The sequence below is a fragment of the Mus caroli genome, chromosome 15 (assembly GCF_900094665.2).
Source record: "Mus caroli chromosome 15, CAROLI_EIJ_v1.1, whole genome shotgun sequence".
Taxonomy (NCBI): Eukaryota; Metazoa; Chordata; class Mammalia; order Rodentia; family Muridae; genus Mus; species Mus caroli.
Genome location: NC_034584.1, coordinates 92,966,057 through 92,988,709, shown reverse-complemented (window position 1 = coordinate 92,988,709; position 22,653 = coordinate 92,966,057). Strand labels below are relative to the sequence as shown.

At 50.0% G+C, this 22,653-nt stretch overlaps 1 protein-coding gene across 1 annotated transcript in view; it reads left to right on the top strand.

The window, feature by feature from the left end:
* The window catches only part of Fam186b (family with sequence similarity 186 member B), a 16,967-nt gene extending 2,676 nt beyond the window's left edge, over window positions 1-14,291 (top strand). Inside the window, exons 3-8 of the mRNA XM_021183547.1 lie at window positions 1,070-1,249; window positions 4,239-5,862; window positions 6,348-6,540; window positions 10,762-10,931; window positions 11,571-11,756; window positions 13,925-14,291. Of these exons, the coding sequence (XP_021039206.1) occupies window positions 1,070-1,249; window positions 4,239-5,862; window positions 6,348-6,540; window positions 10,762-10,931; window positions 11,571-11,756; window positions 13,925-14,081 (2,510 nt within the window). The 3' untranslated portion in view covers window positions 14,082-14,291. The remainder of the gene's footprint in view (window positions 1-1,069; window positions 1,250-4,238; window positions 5,863-6,347; window positions 6,541-10,761; window positions 10,932-11,570; window positions 11,757-13,924) is intronic.
* The last annotated feature ends 8,362 nt before the right edge of the window (window positions 14,292-22,653 follow it).

Below are 22,653 nucleotides of genomic sequence, written 5' to 3'. Positions count from 1 at the left end.
ACACACACAAACACACACACACACACACACACAAACACACAAATACACACACACACACACACACACACCCATGACCCATCTCCACCCCTGTCCGTGACCCACACCCCCCAACTTGGTCCTACCTTCCACACTTCTGTTATCTCCCAACAGTCCACCTAAATTTGAAATCTATCAGTGGGTTGATGCGCTGATTAGGTCAGAACCTCGTGCTGTGATCACCTCTGAAATGCCCCTGCCCGGAGGCGTGGCTTCCATCAAGGCTGTCAAAATTAATCACCACAGGCGGGGCTGAGAAGGTAGCCCAGTGGGTAAGTGCTTGCTATGCAGACTTGAGGGCTTAAGTCCAGACTCCTAGAAGTTACGTAATAGGCTGAGAGCAGCAGTGCCTGTCCACACCCTCAGCACTGCATCTGACAGCTTAAGTAATGGTTAAGTTCCAGGTTCAGTGAGAGGAGGCGGTCCACTGTGATCTCTGGGCTTCACCCACACCCACACAGGCAAGCAACGCAGCTGAGGCTACATATTGAGACTCTACCTCAAGAAAGCAGACAAACGCCAGGTGTTGGTGGCGCACGCCTTTAATCCCAGCACTCGGGAGGCAGAGGCAGGTGGATTTCTGGATTCAAGGCCAGCCTGGTCTACAGAGTGAGTTCCAAGACAGCCAGGGCTACACAGAGAAACCCTGTCTAAAAAAAAAAAAGCAAGCAAGCAAGCAAGCAGACGAACAGAAGCACAAAGAAAACTTGATCGAACTTAATCCATTTAGTGGCCCAGATGTTAGATTATGCAACTGGCATAGATTAACATGGCTGGCCTCACACTTAAGCAACACTGTCTGGTGTCTACGGTGTCTGCATGGTAGGCCTTGTGTCAGTCATTTCACGAGTATTACCTCATTCGGTCCTCCCCCAGCCCTTCTGCAGGGAAGGGAACAAGGCTCAAGAGAGCAAGCTGTCCGATAGCCAGTGTGCACTGAAACCACCCTGCCCTCAGGTCTGCTGCCAGCCCCTGTGCTATGTGGGGTCTCTAGAGGACAGACTGTTCTCAGCCTGACCCCCATCCCGCTCAGGTGACAGTCTGACTTATGAGATAAAGAACAGGAGTTCGGAGGAAGACGAAGCCCTAGACGAATGGATCGAGGTGATGGAGAAGGTGTTGCCTCTTTCCCTCATGGCCACCAAAGGAGGCATCGAGTCTCTCATCTCTCTGTGCTCGAATCTCATCGAAGACCAGAAGAAAATGACACAAAGTAGGTTCCTGGAGCTTCCAGGAGAAGAGCCGGGAGGGGGTAGGCTGGAGGCCATCTCAGGGGCTCCTGACCATCCTCCATGCCGCACATGTGAAAAACTGTAGCACGGGAAGCCAGGGTGTAGGGCTGGGTAACAGACCCATGCCGATCACAAAGCAGTTCTGAGCTTCACTGCACAGGCTGATTTCCCAGAGGGCCTGGGTTCAGTTTCCAGCATCCACGTGGTAGCTCACAACTATCTGTAACTCCAGTTCTGGGGGGTGGAGTAGGGGGTGGGGAGGGTGCTGACGCCTTCTTCTGGCCGCCACAGGCACTGCATGCACATGGTAAACAGACCAAAATCCCAGCACTCAGAAGGCAGAGGCAAGTGGATTTCTGAGCTCATCTCTGAGTTCGAAGCTAGCTTGTTCTATAAAGTGACTTCCAGGACAGCTAGGGGCTACACAGAGAAACCCTGTCTCGAAGAAAACAAACAAACAAAACCAGATATAGTAGGAATGAAGTGAAGAAGAGCTTCCTGGAGCTGTGGCCTCATGGGAGTTCTGAGAGACAAGGCCTAAACGCCAGGAAAGTTGGAGTTTGTAGGCAGAGGTTGAAGGGCACCCTGTTCTCACTCAAAACCCACCCAGTTCAAGCCAGTTTGGTAAGCTTCAGCTAGAAGTCCCCCTAGAGCCTTCCAGAGAATTCTGGATTCTCCTAAGGTCACCAGCCTGGCTAACTCTTGAAATTTTACTCCTATCAACTCTATAATTGACCTGAGACTACCTCCCAAATTTTGTAGATAAGAGCCCTGAAGCTCAGAGAGCAGAGGGGGCCACAAGAGATGACGAAAGCCAGTCCCCTGCTTTGGTTAGCACCACTCGTGCTGCAGAGTGAGGCAGATTTCCATTTGAATCTCACCTCTGTCGCTTGGGGCTGTGTGTGGCTGTTATTTTATCTCTATGAGCCTGTTTCTTCAGAGGTTATTATCTAACTTCAGGATCAGGAGGAGGGGTGCATGATATATGAGATGTCTGACACCATACCTGGCATATTCTGGGCTTAATAAACAGGAGCTAACGGTAGCGTTTCCACGGATTCTCTTGGATAACTAAGTGACGCTGAAGCTGGGCATGGTGGCACATAGCTTTAATTCCAGCGTTCAGCATGTAGAAGTGCAACATCGCTGAGTCTGAGGCCAGCCTGGTTGGTTTACATAGTGAGCTCCAGGACAGCCAGGATTATATGTAGAGAGACCCTGTCTCAAAAAAATATTAGGGGGCCTGGAGAGATGGCTCAGCAGTTAAGAACACTGACTGTTCCTCCAGAGATCCTGAGTTCAGTTCCCAGCAACCACATGGTGGCTCACAACCATCTGCAATGGGATCTGATGCCCTCTACTGATGTGTCTGAATAATAAATAATTCTTTAAAAAGAAATTAGGTTGAATGTTACAGGAGGAGGAAGACAGAAAATGGAGACGACCTGACCCAAAACCTGTACTACTCTGTATGTTGCAATACAGTTATTTGTATACTTATTTTCTTGCCAGAATTTATGGGGTGTGCTATGTGTAGGCCAGAGATTAATACTGCACATCTTTCTCAATCATTCTCTACCTTGTTTTTCAGACAATCTCCCCTTGACCCTAGAGCTTCCCAGGGGGCTGGGCTGGCTCACTGGTAACCCCAGGGATGCTGTCTCTGCCTCTCTGGTAAGGGGACAATGAGGTCATAGGTATGCCTGGTGTGTCCAGCTTTTTACGTCGGTGCTGGGGATCCAAACTTAGGCCCACATGCTTACAGGGCAAGCGCTTCCCTAAGACCTGACCATCTCTTCAGCCTCACACAGTGTAAACTTTCTTGTTCTTGGTTTGTTTTGTTTTGTTTGTTTGTTTGTTTGTTTTGTTTTGTTTCTCAAGACAAGGTCTCTCTGTGTCGCCTTGGCTGTCCTAATGCTAGTTGTGTGGACCAGGACGGCCTCGAACTCACAGAGATCTGCCTGCCTCTACCTCCCAAATGCTGGGATTAAATCCAGCACTGCCCGACTTGTGGTGCAATTATTCATTGAACACTCACCGTAGGGCTATCACCCATGGCCTTAATTAAATATGTGCACTCTAAGTTCCAAGAATTAGAATCTTTGGTTGTTCCCATTTTTCCAACGAGGACACTAAGGCACTGACCAGTAAGAAAATGCACCCAAAGCACATGGTACAAATTAGATTCGGATCCAAGTGGCTTGGTCTCAGACTTCTGAACCCCAGGGTCATGTGACTTACCTGACATGGTGAGATCTGGACTGAGCTCAGTGTCACGGAAGTGCCATGCACTCTCTCGCCTCACATCCAGAGATCCCCACTGTTCTCCCCGCCAGTGATGCTTGAGAGAATGCTCCAGGGTGACCATTCCATCAGCCCACACAGAGTAGGCACAAAGATATACGGCCATGAGCAGCCCTGGAAGAGCTGAGCTCTGACACTGGGGTCGCACACAGCGCACACAGTCTCTGCTTAGTTTATTTTCTTGGGGTGACAGTCCCTGATATGGGCAAAGACAACCATTAAAACAACAATGGCACACGAACAGTTGTTATAGATTCTCTAATAGGCACAGGACAGAGGCAACAGAAAAAGGAAAGGCAACGTCTAACAGATTTGGGTAGTTGACATGAAGGAGCCAGACATGATTAGAAATGTAACTCCGTGTTAGGTAGTAGGCTGAACTGAACAGAGCCTGCCATGCTATGACAGCCCCCTTTGGGTTCTACAGGCGCTATGCTGTTGATAGACCTAAGGTTACACTCTGGGCAATCTCAGGCTTGGCAGAGGTGTCTCCTGATAACCAACCCATCTCTGGCTCACAGTGCCAGCTCCCTGCTCTTGCCCATCCCAAACAGGGGTGGCTGAGCATCCTGGCTCTGCAGGGTCCGAAGGGTCAGTACGCCTTTCCCAGTACCTCGTCACTTCTCGATGGCTGCTTGCTGCCTTTCTCCTCTCCGTCCCTCCCAGGGTACAAACATAACTTCTGGCAGGACTGGCATGAGAAGAGCCCACAGAATAAGGAGCAGGGACTCCCTGAGCCACCGAGCCCGGAGCAGATGCTCGAGGACAAGGACACCGCCCATCTGAACGTCTCGGAGGTCAGGTCCATGCTACAGGAGCTCCTGGACTCCACGATGTTCAACAAAGGGGAGGTCAAAGCCATCAGGTACATGTCTGCCGTGGTGGAGAACCTCAACAAGGCCCTGACCCTCCAGCACAAGGAGAACAAGAGTCTGGAGACAAAGTACAAGTACCTGCAGGTAGAGAAGAACAAAGAGCTCAGCACCCAGAGGCTGCACTTCCAAAAATCCATCCAAGTCCTGGAGAGCAAAAGGGACGCACTGCTGAAACAGGTCAAGATTCTAGGGGACAAATACCATCATCTCCTCATGTTAAAGCACACCCTGGAGTTCCAGCTGAAGATAGCCCAGCCTGCTAGTGGTCCAGAAGAACCCGCCAAGCATTTCATTCATTACCCAGAACCCCCTGAAAAAGAGCCCCTTCCAGGGCGGGGTACAGCCCTGGAGGAGGAGAAGCAGGAGCCCAAGGAGAAAGGACAGGCAGTTTCAGCTCTCTCTCCAAGTCCCCTGACCAAGGCCTGGCACAGTGGCACTACACCTGCAGCCCCAAAGCCACTCTTCGGCACGGACACGGATTCGAGGGTGAGGGATGTGTTCGTTGACCGCGCCCAGGCCCTGGAGCCTGTGCTGCTGCACGCAGAGGTCCCCCAGATTCCCACACAATGGGAGAAACTAGTGGACATGGAAGACAAAGACCAGGGGGACCATATCCAAGAGGAGGGAGCCCAAAGCAAGTCCCTGTCCCCAGGGAGCATCAAGAGGAAGCTTCTGGAGAGCCACATGGGACACAGGGAGGAAGAGCTGGACTGGGAGACCAGAAGGCAGCAATGGCTGCAGGAGGAAGAGATGTGGCTTCAGCGGCAGAAGAAGTGGGCCCTGCTGGAGCAGGAGCACCAGGAAAAGGTGAGGCAGTGGGAGGCAGAGGCGGCTGCCAGGCAGCAGTGGCAGAGGCTCACCCAGCCAGAGGAGGAGAAGCCCAGCCCCAGGAAGGAGCAGAGGGCAAGCTCGGAGATGATCTTCACCACCACCAAGAAGTGGAAGAACCTGAAGAAGTCGGAGTCCACGCCGACGCCCCACTGCAGGGCCCAGTCCGCGCATCAGAGCAGGTCGTACATACTCACGTCCCCACACACCCAGCAGTCTGGGCAGGGGACCCAGAGGACCCTGAGTTTGGCCGAGTTTCTGCAAAGGCCACCGACCCGCCAGGTTTCTGCGAAGCCCAAGAAATCCACCTCCTTGCCAGTCACTGGGACGTCCATCCTCCGAAGGGTGTCCCAGGTCTCTCTTCAGCAAGCCCCGGGGACACCTAAGGACAAGGTCTACCACATAGACATGGAGGCCCAGCTGAAGAACCTGCAGGTCCTGGGCGGTTCGGAGTCAGAGGTGGCACTGCCACAATACCTGCGCAGCAAAGCCCTGGAGATCATTGCCATCGCCATGGAGCTGAGCATCCTCCGGCTGCAGTACCTATGCAAGAAGTATATCCAATACAGGCGCTTCCAGAGCCTCCGGTAGGTGACCCACCCGGGACCCAACCTGTGCCCGCTACAAATTGTGGTAGAGCTAAAACCCAGGGGAGAGAGAGAAAGAAATGCAGGCAGGAAACCATGAGGGACACCCCCCAGGTCTCCTGGGGAAAGGAACTATTGAACGCTGGTGCCAGGCCTTGGGCAACCCTTGAAGGTGTAGGAGGCAAGGCATCCATATACTGTTTTCCTTTTAGTGGGCCTTCCCTCCAAACCCACTTTCCCTACGCGTAACCCCTCTGCTCCTGTCCTTCACCCCACATGGTCCCTACCATTCGCTTCGACTTTTCCTTCCCAGCCCCGAGGCTCCTCCGCTCATACCCGCTTCCACCTTTCAGTTCCTTCTCATAGATCCATTCCTTGTTAACAAAGTGGAGATGTCTTTCTAGTCAACTGACTCGGGGTAGGAGGGTGATGGTGTGTGGGGGGGAAGTCTCTCTACCTCCTAAGTTTCTTCTCTCTTTTCCCAGACTAGAAGTGATCAAACACATAGGAGCCATTCGACAAACAAGAGCTACCTGTAAGGCCCAGAGCCTCTATCTGTTCCTGGAGAACATTGACCACCAGCAGAGCCTCGGGCTGCAGGCCTGGGCAGACAAGCAGAGAGACCTGGAGGAAAGGCACCAGGAATGCCTGCACACCATGGTGGCCATGTTCCCTAAGGTGGGTTTCCTGCCCCGCCACCTGCTCAGTGAGTGAGGACAGAGTGAGGGTTGTCAGGGGATGGGAAATGAGGGGACTCTAAGAGCCTCTGGGCTGGGAGTGTGAGGGAGGGCAACTGCCCAGTGTGTAATATATGGAGGGCAGAAGGGAAGACTCCTGCAGGCCTGGGAGGCCTGCATTCTCTCCTTGGCACTGGAGTTCTCCCCTGCCCCTTCAGCGCTGGCTGCGGTCCAGGCTTGAGGCACAGCTGCCTCTTCCCCCTTGCAGAGGCCCGGCTTTGCCCTTGCTTCTGGATCCTTCCTTGACTCTCTTCCTTGGTTTGCTGGAGTCCTTCCTCCCAGCACTTCCTAACAAAGAATGCAAAGGACGGCGGCCGTGGTGGCCCAGAGCACCTCTTTCCAAATTATTCATTTATTTTTATTTTATGTGTGTTGGCGTTTTGCCTGCATGTGTGTCTGTGTGAAGGTGTCAGATCCCCTGCAACTTGAGTTACAGACAAGCTGCCATGGGGATGCTAGGAATTGACCTTGGGTTCTCTGGAAGGGCAGCTGGTGCTCCTAACCTCTGAGTCATTTCTCCGGCCCCCTATAAGTGCCTCTATTTAAAAGTGACTTTATTTGCTGTGCATATGTGTCCCCTTCCATGGTAGTGGGATGGAACATGGGTCAGCAGGCTTTCATGGCAAGCCCCTTTCCCAGCCATCCCACGGGCACCAAGAATGTCTTCCCGGGGACCCTGCTGACTTCTAGTTGATAGGCTGTCTACTCATGGAACCCGAAGTAGGCTCTGCCGTCCCTCCCAGGTAGTAACCACTACTTGGTTTTTGGTTTTGATGTTGTTTAGAGACTAAAATCATCCGGTGGCCTGAGCCTTTGGGCTTGGCTCCCTGTTCTCCTCTCAGCTGACACAATCCATCCCTCTCTGTCAACAGTACTTCATGACTGTCCCCCTGGCATGGGTCTATCTTTGTTAACTTTATTGGGCAGTTAATCAACCATTTCTATTTAGAAATGTAAACCCTTTGGTTCTGGCATATATTCTTATATTGTACAGTCGTTCAGGTGTGATCTGCTGGCCCTGGGACTCCTGGCACAGCTAACCTGTGGCCTGCATGCACCCAGCAGGACCAATGCACCCAGGGGCCCAATGAAAATCACAATGCTCAGCCGGGCGTGGTGGCGCACGCCTTTAATCCCAGCACTCGGGAGGCAGAGGCAGGCGGATTTCTGAGTTCGAGGCCAGCCTGGTCTACAAAGTGAGTTCCAGGACAGCCAGGGCTATACAGAGAAACCCTGTCTCAAAAAAAAAAAAAAAAAAAAAAAAAAAAAAAAAGAAAAGAAAATCACAATGCTCTGGCATTAGGGGGTCTCTTTGTTTCCTGCAGCTCTAGAGTGTGACCGTCATTATTCGCAGCGCAGTGTGAAAAGGCCGATCGTGCCTGTTGAGTCTACGCTTTTCCGGGGGCTTTGTGAGATTAAAAATTACTGTGTTTGTTGATGGTGAATGTTATTGTGTGTGTTTGAGGTGTAGAGCACAGGATGAAGTAAGATACCCATCTTTTGTAAAATGGTTGCTGCAGTAAAACAGGCTAATGTATCCATGGTGGCAAGGCAGAAAGGTAAGGGACAGGAACGGGGATGTGGGAAGGAGAAAGAAGATCCCAGCTCTGGACTCTGACGGAAGGAAGCCCAGATTCAAGAATTCCAATGCAATTCACATTTGAGTTAGGCTTTTGTCCACCTCAGGCTGTAAACCTGAAATTTTCTAGAATCTCACCAAGACTCCTGGTGCCACCATAATGGCTTCTGGCTCACCTTATCACATCACAGTCTGTGCCCCCCTCCCAGCCCCCCCCCAAGTCACCTCTGGCCTAAGTCAAAGTCCCTAAGAAATGAAGGTAACTCTGCTGAGGGAGACAGAGCTGCGATGCTTCGCTTCTGTCCCCTCAGCAGGAACATTGCATTGCAGGTAATGTCCCGTACTCCCTCTGTGGCAAAAGCAGCTGTGATCTATCCAAGTGGCAAAATCCTTAATACAATCCACAGTGGTTAACTAGAGCCCCACACCGTACTTATGCATACTAGACTTGCCTGTCTGTTACAGGAGTCTTCAGGGTGCGAGCCTGGTCTCTGGCGGCCCTGGAAAGCCGGCCCCAACTGCTCATCTATGAGATGCCCCTTAAAGAGAAAGTCATAGTGAAAAGCAGAGACAGGTCACTACGGTCACACTTGGGGAAGGAAGGATCAAACGAGAGGGTCTAGTGATCAGTGGTTACCTGGTGCAGGTCACGAGGTGCAGGTCCACACAGAGGGTGCGAGGCCTATAGGACTTCGTAGTTCTAATCACGACATGCCCCCATCGCATCCCAGACCCATGGGTGCTCTGCTCTAGTCTGCATCTCGAGGTTGTCAGAACCGTGTGAAACCTCTTCCTGGGAGTCGGGCTCCTCCTCCTCCAGCACCAGGGCTCTAGCTTTCCCCTTGCATGAGGTCTCTGGGGAGTTCCAGTCCCTTGGGGACCACTTTTCAAGTAGCTGATCAAAGGTGGGGCACAAGTGTCTCCCTTTAGAACATCTCAGTCCCTACAAGGACGGTCACAACTGGAGCCATCTGCTCTGTCCTTGGCCCTGCACCTCCCCACTTCCTGGCCCACACCCCAACTTTGGTAACTACTGTTTTATCTTTTACCTCTATATATCTGACATCTTTCCTTTTAGATTCCATATATACATGTGAGGCCATGCAGTATCTTCTTTCTGCGTCTGGGTTGTTTCACTTAGCATGCATGTGGTAGCAAATCACAGGAGTACCCCTTAGCAGGGGCTGGGGTACACCAGAGAAGAAACGGGGTTCATCAGAGAGAAAAGGTAAGAGAAGGACCAGTGGCGTGGATGAAAGAGAGCCTTTGGATACCGCTGGTGGAGACAGAGATTTGATTGCAGCCATTGTGACATGGAAATTTCTAAAGAAACTGACAATGGAATCCCCAGAGGACCCAGCCATGTCTCTCCTTGGTTGTCATGGTTGAATTTAAAATCTCCCCACAGGCTCAGGTCTGGAGTGTTCAGCGTCCAGTCTGTGGCACTACTTTGAAGGCCTGCGGCCTTCAGGACCAGGGTCTGGCTGGAGGAGAGTCGGACCCCGGAGGTTGTCCTCAACGCTGGCTCTGGTGTAGCTCTCTGCCTCCTGCCTCTGCTCTGTGTGGGATGATGGTGGTGGGCTGAAATCTCTCTGGAGCAGGGGGCTAAACTACACAGTGTGTGCACAGCACAGGGGAAGTGAAACCACCACCACATTCTTTATAATGGGTGAGGGGTGAGAACACCTTGCTCTGCCACCTCAGAATGAGGCACGAGATGGCTCAGAGGTTAAGGGCACTTCCCACACAAGTTCTGACAGCCTCAGTTCTGCCCCTGGGACTCACGGAAAGGTAGAAAAGAGAACCAAGTCCATGAAGCAGTCTTCTGACGGCCGCGCACACTACATGGCTCTGGTGTGCACATGCATCAATAGTAAGGAAGGTTTAGAAGAACACTGAAATATCACGAAGCCTTTTAAAGAAGGCAGGTGTGTGTGTAAATAACGCCGTGTGGGCTTCCCAGAGCCTTGCCCCGCTTCATGGCTGGTTACTCTGCACCTCAGGCCCTGCCCTGAAGGGCTGTTGGTGCAGTACGGCAGCCCAGCTTCCCCCTCACCCCCTGCTTTCTTTCCTCTGTTTTGTCCATGGTCCAGACTCTTTACAACAAGGGAAAAAGTAGAAACTACCCCAGAAAATAAGGACTTATTTTTTTTTATTTATTTATTTTATGTATATGAGTACACTGTAGTTATACAGATGGTTGTGAGCCATCGCTCAGGTCAGCCCTGATCGCTCCGGCCTAAAGATTTATTCATTATTATAAATAAGTATACTGTAGCTGTCTTCAGACACACCAGAAGAGGGCATCGGATCTCATTATGGGTGGTTGTGAGGCACCATGTGGTTGCTGGGATTTGAACTCAGAACCTTCAGAAGAGCAGTCAGTGCTCTTGCACTCTGAGCCATCTCTCCAGTCCCAAAGGGCTTTCAAAGAACATGTCATATGCTGGGGACCTGGGGTTTGCAGTCAAAGAGCCTTTCCTCCACTTAGCAGGGTCAGTGACAATCAGACAAGACCTCCACCCATCTTAGGTCCTCAGTACCGTGTGAAATCTTCCTGATGCCCCCTGCTGGTCCCTCTAGCTCCAGCAAGAGTGGAACGTCCACCTGAGCGTCCCCGTGCTCACCCGTGTCAAGCCAGTGAAGAGCAAGTCATCTTCAGTCTTGCTTCAGAGAGTCCGCTCCAGCCACTCCACCACCAAACAACCTCCTCCGCCCAAGCAGCGGGAGTCTGTGCCACTGCGGATAACTGGGTAGGTACTGGTGGGTAGGGACAGGCAGTAGGATTAGAGGGGAGGCAGGGGGCAGGGGGTCAGCTAGGCTAGGGAAGCAGTGGCAAGTGAGGACACAGGCAAAGGTCACCTTCTTGGCTTCAAGGCCCGCCACTCAGCTACCCTGACTGGCTCTGGCGCTCAGATCCAGGACCAGAATTCGTGCATAGCATTCTGCGTGTGACAATGTGTATGGCTTGGGGGAGCAGCCTGGCCGACTCTGAGAAAGTACAGGGGACAACCTCCATTTCTACCCTGAGCCCACTGAGCCAGCATCAGCCGTCGGTCTGTCCATGTAAACCAGCCCAACCCTTCCCACCATGCGGGCTTCGGGCTCGGACATGGTGAGCCCCTGGGCAGTCAGGGTGAGTCACGGAATCGCCTACCCCAGTGAGACCTGATCAGAGCTCCAGCCTCAGCATATGAGCCTAGAAGTGGAACTAGGACACAGAGCCTCTGTGGGGGAGGTGACGGTGGCAAGGGGTGGCGACAAACTCCTTAACAAGGGAAGAAAACAAGGCCCAGCGTCTCGGACCTTAGGGCCCTGAAGAACTTGTGGCTCCTCAGCCTACTTCTGTGTTTCTTTGTCTCTCTTGACATTCTCCGCTCTCCCACTCCTAGCCAACAAGGGAGCCAGATGGAAGCCATATGGAAGGCTGATGTGGCCTCTTCGAGTCACCCCATAGAAAAGAAGACCCCTACAAACATGTGCTGGGAACAACTAGGGGGCTACCCAGACATCCCCAGGTTACTGGTGGTGGACGAGCATCCCTCCTGCCCCAGAAGCTCGGTGTCCTTCAAGGCTCGGTAAGGAGCAAGGGTGGGTGCTTAGCCTGGATTTGGGGAGACCTGTCCATCAAGGCTGTCCTGGTTCTACCCGGCAGCCCAGGCACCCTCTCAGACACCGGTCCTGGACCCGGTTATTGCGCTACCCCAGAAACAAAATCCTGCTTGCCTCACAGGCCACCAGCTTGGGTCCTGAGACCAAGACTGCTTCAGGGTCTCCCAGGACTTCCCACAGTACTTAGTGCTGTATAGGGTTCCTGGGTTTCACACGACTTTCCCAGCTGCCCCAGCTTGCCCTGAGTATAGGTTTGTTCCAGAGAAATGGATCAGAGGAGAATGAAACTGGGGGAAACCAGGAACTGGTGCCTGGGCCTGTCTTGGGGGTTCTCGTTTCCTGACTGTCTTCAAGAACTGTCACTAGGAAAAGCTGCTGAGGAGAAGGCATTGGGACACAGGCCTAGCTCTCGGCACTTGGGAGGCCAAGATAGGAGGCTCTCCAGTTTAAGATCACCCTGGGACAAGAGGGGAGGGGAGGCAACAGGACTCAGGATCCAGGGGATCTGTTGAAGGCCTCTCTGGTTAGAGCAGGCTTATCTCCTTTGCCTCTCGTGGCTTGAAGATGTCACTAATGAAGACTCAAGGCTCTTTCGAGGGACCTCACATTCATCTCACCTGCTGCTAGTGGGACTGAGCCTATCCCAAGAAAGATCTGTAATAAAAAGAAGTCATGGGGGGTGGGGGGAGACCCCGAGTCACCTCTTTGTTCTTTCCATGTATAAACGCCAGTGTACATATCCAGTGTGCACACTATACTAGACTCTAGGCATTTAGGGCATTGGGATCTTCCTAAAAATAAAAGGAGGTGGTAGGTGGGGTAACAACTCAGTCTGTACACTGCTTGCTGCCCAAGCACAAGGACCTGAGTTTGAATTCCAGCTGCTACATAAAACACCAGGTGTGGCCGCACACATTTGTAGTCCCAGCATCAGGAGGTACAGTAGGTCCTTGCAATTCAGTAGCCAGCTTAGCTAGTCTAGTCAAATTGGGGAGCTTCAGGTTCTGAGAGAACCTGCCTCAAAACATACAGTAGTAGAGGGCAACTGAAGACTCCCAGTGTCCACCTCTACCTCCCCATGAACTCACACATATGTAACATACACATGTTCCCACGCCTACATGAGCATGTCCGTGCACACACACAGGAAGAGGATGATGGGAAAAGAGAGTCACAGAGAACGGCCCTCAACAGCAGCTTCCTTCCTTCCTTCCTTTCCTGCCTTCCTTCCCTCCCCACCCCCACCCCCCCACTCTGAGGTATAATATGCAGAATTCTAAGATCTCTTTCACGTCTCAAGAGGAGCTGCTCCACCCACCCCTGAGCCTCCACTGGGATCTCAGCTGCAGGCTGAAGCACATATCAAAATATTGTTCCCAGCAAAGACAGCTTTCTCTTTGTGAGAGGATTTAGATGAATACAATTGTCTTCCATCCCCCACCCCCCCTTTACAAAACTCTGCAGGAGTTTATCTGACTTACCACAGTTTAGAGACAAAACCCTGCTTCTCTCTCCATCTGAGCACTGTGCTAGGCTTCTGGGTGATTTTATGAGGGTTTCCCTATGTTGCCCTGTGGTTATGGCATGAGGGTCATGCAGTGTTGTTTTTCTCTCTTGGGGATGAGGGGTGAGGCGGGGTCGAGACAAAGTGTCTGTCCTCTATAATCCCAGCATTACAGAGACTGAGAGAGGATCCCAGGAAGTCCAAGGCTAGTGTGGTCTGGGGAGTGGCTGCAGTGGAACTCTGCCTAACAAAAAGAAGAAATGGGTCAGGAGAGGAGGGAGGGGGAGGAGGGAGAGGAGAGGGAACAGAGGCCAAGAGGCTCCACGGGTTCAGGGCTGGCCTGAGTCCAAGGAGACCAGGGCGCCATAGTGAGACCCTGCCTCAAAAACAAAACCTCAGGAAAGAAAAGGAGATCATGGTGTGCCCAGCTGGCTCCGAGCCTGCCGCCAGGAGTAGGGTTTTGCTTTGAGCCGTAGCCTGAGCCAGCAAGGAAGCCTGGCCCAAATGTTAGGCTAAGCAGCTAGCTGTATGCTCAGGTCAAGTCTGAGCCCAGCTCAGGATCTGTGCCCGCGCTCTGGGTGGATGGCAGGGCCCTTGTCTCAGTCACCACCCAACCTGTAACTGTATTAGCTCTTTCAGCGCTTCGTCGGTCCAAAGGAAGGAAGGCCAGGAACCGTCAGAGGAGCTCGCTGGGCCCGTCTGCAAAACGTCCAGCCAGTCACTCCCCGGATCGATCCGTACAAAGCGGGAAGGATCGGGCAGCTCCAGTACCCACTCCATCCCTTAGTTAGCGACTCTCAAACTTCTGGGCCACTAGCAACTGCACAGCGGCTTGTTCTAACCCTAACCCTAACCCAATTCGGGAGCCCAGCTGGTGCTCTTAAACACACACAGTTGTTGCGAAGTTGTTCCAGAACTTTGGGAAACTCTATTTTCTTTTTTTTTTTCAGTCCCCAAACTATTAGTTTGTAATAAAATAAAGGTTGGTTTATTTTATTACCAGTCTTCTGTCTCATTGCTGAAGGTCACACACCCCCAACTCATCTTTGGAACTAGGTCCAAGGCCATCCGACAATAAGCTGAGCGTCCATCAGAGAACTGCCCAGGTGGTGTCGCTGGCTCTGGGAGCCAGCACGACAGAGGCATCATCAGTACCTGGCACATAGTCACTTAGAGAACCTGTTTAATCAACTACAAATAAGTATCCGATGACCAAATGATTAGTGTGACAGCTCAGACTATAAGAGCAGGAGGCATGGTGGCTCATGCCCGTGTTCCCAGCACCTGGAAGGCAGATCCAGGAGGACCAGGAGTCCGTGGTAATCCCTGGCTACACCAGTAGAGGCAATGCAGATATGGAGGGTCTAGGTTCAGATCGTGGGGGGTCACATGGCTGTCACCATCAGCCATATGTCTGGTCAGTGGAAACCCTGTAGCTGTACAGATGGTTGTGAACCTTCATGTGGTTGTTGGGAATTGAAGTTTTAGGACCTCTGCTCACTCTGGTCAACTCTGCTCATTCAGTCCCTGCTCGCTCCAACCCAAAGATTCATTTATTATTATAAATAAGTACACTGGAGCTGACTTCAGACACACCAGAAGAGGGCATCAGATCTCATTATGGGTGGTTGTGAGCCACCATGTGGTTGCTGGGATTTGAACTCAGGATCTTCAGAAGACCTTACCCTCTGAGCCATCTCACCAGCCCCCTGCTTTAGTTAATATATCTGTCCTGCGCTCACCCGACCTGCCCCACCCCCACTCAGTCCTCCCTGCCCTCTCTTCTATTTACGCAGTCACGAATGGCGTAGGGATCAGGCACAGCAAAAAGCGGATGCCCTAAGTGAACCCATATGTAGGTTCTCCTCAGGAATAGTGCCCACCTTTGGTTCAAGTTGAGGTTAAAACCCAGGAAAGAGCTGGATAGGGCGGCACATCCATAGAATCCCAGGACTAGGAAGCAGAAGTAAAAAGGTCTCTATGGGGGCTGGAGAGATGGCTCAGCGGTTAAGAGCACTGACTGCTCTTCCGAAGGTCCAGAGTTCAAATCCCAGCAACCACATGGTGGCTCACAACCATCCATAATGAAATCTGGCACTCTCTTCTGGGGTGTCTAAGGACAGCTACAGTGTACTTACATATAATAATAAATAAATCTTAAAAAAAAAAAGTTCTCTATGAGTTCAGGGCTAGCCTGAGCTCCAGGATAGCCAGGGCTACGTACTGAGACCCTGTCACAAAAACAAAAACTCGGGAAAGAAAAGGAGAACATGGGGGATGCCCAGCTCGCTCTACGGCTGTTATGAGGATCAGGTTTTGCTCTGAATCATAGCCTGCGCCAGCAAGGATGCCTGGTCGGGAGGACATCAGCATTCATATGCAGGTCGCAGACAGCACAGGATGTGGCAGGAAGAGGCAGTTTCCAGCCTCATCTCAATCACATCCAACATTAAAACAAGTCCACAGTCGGTCTCTGGCTGGAATCCCAGCACCACAGAGGTGCAGGCAGGAGCACGGTGAACTCAGGAACAGCCTGGTGACACAGTGAGGGCCGGGCACGGTGGTGCACGCCTTTATTAATCCCAGCACTCGGGAGGCAGAGGCACTTGAATCTCTGAGATCAAGGACAGCCTGGTCTACAGAGAGAACTCTAGGACAGCCAGGGCTACACAGAGAAACCCTGTCTTGAAAAAACAAAATAACAACAACAATAAAAGCCTTCATATTAAATTATATTGTTTCAAATATTTGAAATGAATTTTATAACCTTGCTTTGGAAGCTAATCGGCTATAAGTAAGCTATGTACTGTGTAACTGTGACATCTCTGTACCCATCCGGAAGAGAGATGGACTCTAACAAACTTTACTAATGCACTGGGCATATTCTGAATATTAAAATCAGTAGTGAGTGAAGACAAGATGGTATTTTATAAGCACTTGAAATAGCATTTGAAAAGGTTTTATACAATTTTTTTTCACAGTCTTGTCATGGTGCTTAAGGTTCTTAGCAGCTAATCACCAGGATGGAGGGCTCTGGCTTCTTAGATGTGTGCGTGCCTCTGTGTGTGTGTGTGTGTGTGTGTGTGTGTGTGTGTGCGCGCCTGTGTGCCGGGATGTGTGTGTGTGTGTGTATGTGTGTGTGTGTGTGTGTCTGTATGTGTGTGTGTGTGTGTCTGTATGTGTTGTGTGTACATGTGTTGGTTTTCTAGCAATGGAGTTGATACACAAGACTTGTTTGTTTTTTAGAACAGAGTTAGCCTATCTGATCAAACAGGATATTATCTGTAAAACAAAAATCACAACCTGAGGGGAGCCAAGGAAGGCATGGAAAGGGCTATATTAAGCATTGGCCATAACTTTGCTTGCATGGTTCATGGCCTCGGAGGCTCAAGACAACGAGTCAAAAGTAATGTGGGAAAGGACCCGAGGGAAAGATCTGTGTTAGCCCCAGTCACGACAGCAGAGACTTGGAAGAAAAGGGGACAGGATCTTTTGGAAATAACTTAGACAAAGAGCCAGGGATAGAAAGATATATTTTCCTGTCTCACTTACTGTGGGAGGCTAAGGATAGGCAGAATTCCTGATAAGTCATCTCAAAAAGAGACGTGGGCATGGCTGAGATACTGTGCACGTCAGCCGGGGCCGGGGAGAAGCCGGAGCTAAAGCGCTGAGGGTCTGGTCTGTCGGGAAGGCGGACATTACACATGAGTGAACGGAGCTCTGAATAAAGAGCAGGAAGTTCTAGAAAAGGAAATTAAAGATGGGGATCTGGAAATTAGAAAGTTAAGAGGCTAGGGGGACGCTCAGTGGTGAAGAGTAGGCACTGCTCTTTGCAGAGGGCCTGGGGACCTTGTCAAGAAGGTCACAAACGCCTGTAACTCCAGCTTCAAACCTTCTTCTGAACTCCGCGGACACTTCACACAGGCGAGAGCACACACTCTCCCCCCTACACACACACACACACACACACACACACACACACACAAATAACATGGGGTTGAGAATCCAGCTCAGTGGTAGATGCTTGCCTGCACACTGAAAGTCCCTAATTCCAATTCCCAGCACACAGAAAAAGTAACTATAAGAATTCCTTCAACAAGGTTATTGGCAATCTAGACAAAAACCAAAGGGGGTGAGAAATCCATGAACTCGAGGCTGGGCTAGCAGAAAACAACCAAATGTAGCACCTACTAACACCCAAGCCCCCAAGCTAAGCACCGAAGGCACGCGGAGCGATATCTCGTCTGTGGAGTCCCAGAAAGAGAAGGGGAAATGTCTGCAGAGATAATGAGAATTTCCAAACAATAGAAGAATGAACTTCAGGTTCAGAGAACCTAAGCAGAGAAGTATAAAGAAAGCCATACCTAGTATCACAGTGAAGCCTGAAGCCAAAGACAAAAGAGCAATTTTAAACCAAATGTTTATTTAAACTTTGCACATATGTGCTTTGCAGCATCCATGTCTGTGAACGATGTGCATGCCTGGTGCCGTTTGGCCCACAGAGGGCATCAGATACCCTGGAAAAGAGTGGCAGATAGTTGTGAGCTGCCAGGTGGGCATTGGGATTCAAACCCAGGACCTCTGCAAGAGCATCCAGTACTCTTAACTGCCAAGCCATCTCTCCATCCCCAAGAGAACATCTTTTTTTTTTTTTTTTTTTTTTTTTTCTCGAAACAGGGTTTCTCTGTGTAGCCCTGGCTGTCCTGGAACTCGCTCTGTAGACCAGGCTGGCCTCGAACTCAGAAATCCGACTGCCTCTCCTGAGGCTGGGATTAAAGGCGTGCGCCACCACGCCCGGCCCAAGAGAACATCTTAAAAGCAGCCACTAAACAAACAAATAAATAAACAAGCACGCTTGGGCGTACCTCAACAGTAAAGTGCTTTCCCAGCTTGTATAAAGCCTGGGTTTGAGAGTCAACTACACAAGCACACAGAGGTGCACGTGTGTGCGCCGTAGAAACATGAGAAAGCAGCTTTTTGCTGGGCGGTGGTGGCGCAAGCCTTTAATCCCAGCACTTGGGAGGCAGAGGCAGGTGGATTTCTGAGTTCGAGGCCAGCCTAGTCTACAGAGTGAGTTCCTCTTGGCAGAAACTTTGGTTTCTGAGCCCCAGGTGTTTCCCTGCCTTGTAGGTTCACAAGATCACCAAGTGCTCTCGGGGTTAATAGCTTAGATTTCTGTTAGGTGCAAAGCCAATTGGCTAGAACACAGCAGTGGCTAGCTCCTGAGAGGCACAGGCCCTCTAGTTCTCCACAGGCGCCAGACTTCCTCTCATGCTGCGTGCTGTGAGGACCTGGCTGCTCTCCTCAGCACCCACAAAGACATCACTTAGAGTTGGGAGAAGGCAAAGCGAAGACTGGGTATGCTACACTAGTCACTAACTTGAATATCCCTCAACATGGGTAAGATTGGCCTGTTGGCTCAGGTCCATCCTTCCTTCTTTCCTCCCTCCCTCCCTCCCTCCCTTCCATCCATTCTTCCATCTATTCTTCCTTTCTTTGAAACAGAGTCTCGCTATGTATCCCTGACTGCCCTAGGACTCACTAAGTACACCACGGTGGTCTTGATTCTTCTGCCTCTCCCTCCAAGTACTGGAATTGAAGGTGCTTAGCTCTCTTGAAGCTAAGTACCCTAGAACCCCTGAGGAGAGCTGGCCCAGCAGCCAGGACTCAGCTGAGGAATGGCTATGGCTGCTTCCCAAGAGTCAGTAATAACTTGGGGTTGGGAAATTCAGGAAGATTCAGGTGCCCTCTCCGGTCACTGCCATGCTTCCAAAGAGAGGCCCTTTATTGTAGAAGCCACTAGGAGGCAGCAGAGTGCTTGTTTAAGAGGCTCAAGGGCCTGCCTGGGGAGAGGTGACATTACAGGAAGCTTAGGAACTGCCTAAGGTGTACCTCGGGGCTCCAACTGGGAAGGTGCTGGGCTGCAAGTGAAGAGCGAGGTCAGCAAAGGGAGAGTGAAGGCACAAAGGCGAACTTCTGTACCCTACAGATGATTAGCAGTGGCCAGTCTTCTCTCCTTCAGCCTTGGGCCACTTTCTCTTTGCCTGGCTACCAAACACATGCCATACCCTCATTCATTCATTCATTCATTCATTCATTCATTCATTCAACAAATATCCCTTCAGCATCCAATACTAGGCATCCTGCTCAGGAGACTGAGCACACAGTAGAAACCAAGTCAAGTTCTTCTGAAGGTATAGACTGCCTACTCCCATGGGACTGGTTGAGCCGCATCTGCCATCTTGCCCCTGCTGTGCTTCTGCGTAGAAAGCAGACTAAATTAAATGACTTTGTATTACGGCTTGTATTTACTGTTTTGAGACAGGGTCTCATGAGGTAGGCCTGGATGGCTTGGAATCTGCTCTGAAGACCAGGCTGGCTTCAAACTCAGTGATCCACCTGCCTCTGCCCTCCTGAGTGCTGGGATTAAGGGATGCACGACCACATCCAGCTACCGGCTGATTGCTTAATCACTTTCTGAACACCTATTGTGGTGTCCTGTGTTGTACCACACACTGAGGACATAAATATGAACAAAACACTTCCAATGGGTGAGCTTGTCACAACCACAGGGTAGTGGCTATAAGTTCTGAAACATTACAAAACCAAAATTAAGGTTCTTAGGCTCCTGAGAACTCACCATCCATGCATCCTTCCAGCTATCCATCTGTCCATCCATCCATCTGTCTGTCTGTCTGTTCAACCACTCATTCAGCAATGGGCTCCTGACTGTGTTGTGCTGAGACCATTTTCTTAGTCATGATACTGAAATGCAATGTCTCTGTCTTCTCTGGGTGGGAAGGTGTGCTGGGCCCGCAGAGCTGGAGAGTGGCCTCTGGCAGGTGTGAGGCAAGGCCCATGAAGGAGAGGCCTTCAGGGCTCAGAGGGATTTCAAGCAATGTCGAGTTGGGAAAGATAGATCCACCACAGGGAGAATGGCGGACAGACAGACCCTTGTGCTAACTTAAGGGTAGACAGACAGGGAAACCATCAAGAAGAATAAAGCCCATTTTATATCCTCAAAGGTTTTCAGCCAAGTGAGAGACAGACTAGTTATTTTTGCCTCTCTCTCTGTAGTCTTCCCCCACTCCTGGCCTGCCTCCACTGTTGTCTCCTGCCTGCATTCCTTGGGGGGGGGACGCCCCACTGCTAGGACTCTTGCCTTGCCCTGGGGCTGCAACTGTCAGCTGACGAAGGAGATTCCTCCAAGTACCTCCAGTTCTATCCTGAGTCACAGAGCTGGATAGCACACATACAACTAAACAGCCCTCTCTTTTTAAACATTTTACGGATTAGGTTTGTTCATTTTACCCTTTGTGTGTTTTGCGTGCATGTTCGTGTGTGCAGTGCATGTTTGTGTGTGTACCATGTGTGTGCTCAGTGCCACAAAGGTCAGAAGAGGGCATTGGATCCTCTGGAACTGGAGTGATGGATGGTTGTAAACCATCATTGTGGGTTTGAGAAATTGAACACACAACTAAAACCAAACATGTCAGACGATGGACGCTGGTACCTTCGCTCCAAACCAAGCCTGTTTCCACCTCAGCCAAAGCCTGTGTTTCTTTCTTTCTTTTTTTTTTTTGTTTTTTTTCTAGACAGGGTTTCTCTGTATAGCCCTGGCTGTCCTGTCCTGGAACTCACTCTGTAGACCAGGCTGGCCTTGAACTCAGAAATCCGCCTGCCTCTACCTCCCGAGTGCTGGGATCAAAGGCGTGCGCCACCACCACCCGGCAACTCTTACTTTTCTTAAAATCACTCTGTAAAGCTTTTATGCCAGCTCTTCTTCCGGCTGGCTGTATGGCACCCACTGCTTGGATGCGCTGTACAGTTGATTGGTCCTGTGCTGTTAAGTGTCTGGGTGTTTTCTAAACTTTTGCTACCAATGCTTTAACTTTCTATATAGTTTATCATCCATACATTCATGTTTGCTGGATCAAAGGTCATATGGAGCTGTAATTCCAACAAGCAACGACAATTTGCCCTTTGACCCACCATCAAAGGTTTGAAATTGTTGCCGGTTTATGGGTGAAACATATTTAAATGTAATTTCAATTTTCTTATGAGGGACTTGAACATTTTTTTAAAATATGTCTGAGGGTCATTTATCTTTCCTTTTCTGTCAGCAACCCGTTTGTAGGAGTTTTATTCTCTTTCATATCGATTTGAAAGGATTTTGTATACATAAAGCAAATTAGCTCCTCTGTCTGTTGGATGAGCTACAGGCGCCCCTTTGGTTCGCCATTCGTCTTTGTTTATGGTGTGCTTTCGCCCTGCAGAAATTATAGATTTTTCTGATGACAGAATTTGTCTTTCCTACGCTTTGAGAGATCTTGTACCACGTGAGAAATACTTTCTCCAGTCTGACGTTATAAATTTGTAATTTCACTCTTTTGTATTTATTTAAGCACAATTGATTCCTGTAGATGCGATTTAGTGTAAGAACTGAAGCAGAGAGGCCACATTATTTTTTTCCAGGTGGCTACACAGTTGTCTCAATAGTACTTACTGAATAATCTATCCTTTCCCTGCTGACAGACAATGCTATCTTTATAATATACTACATTTTTTTTTTAACAACTTGGATCTATTTCTGGACCATTCTGTTCTCTTGATGGAGCCGCTTATGCATGCACTGGCATTCTCTAGAGTTCACTGTGCTATGTGGGAGAGCTTCCTCCCCCTGATTAACCTTCCCTTTCAACATGCTCCTGGCTAGCTTGCTGTTGTTGCTGCTGTTAAATCGGTATAAATTTACACGTGAACTTTATATTCAGGTTATGTAGTCTATTGGTATTTTTATTAGGCCATATTAAATTTATAGATTAATTTATGGAGAGCTGACATCTTTATGATAGCGAGTCTTTCTACTTCAAGATATACTGTGCCTTTCCTAGTTGTCCAAGCTTCCTGGTGTCCCTTCACAAGCATTTTTAATGTTAAGTACCTAGATCTAACATATCTAGATTGTGACTATGTAGTCAGCTTTGTTATTTCAATTGAATATCACATATTTTATTTCCTTTACACCTTTTAAAGTATGCATTAACTTATATCTGTGATGCTTAAAGCATCAAGCCTGATGATCTGAGTTAGATTCCATGTGCATGTGTGCACATACACGCACAAACACATGCCTAAATAAATAAAGTGAAACATGTCTTATTTGTATTACTTTTTCAGTGGATGTACTTGGACTATCCAAATAACCTATTGTCTTAAGTTGCTTTCTGTTGTGATGATAAAGATGATGATCAAAAGTACATCAAGGGGCTGGAGAGATGGCTCAGTGGGTAAGAGCACCCGACTGCTCTTCCGAAGGTCCAGAGTTCAAATCCCAGCAACCACATGGTGGCTCACAA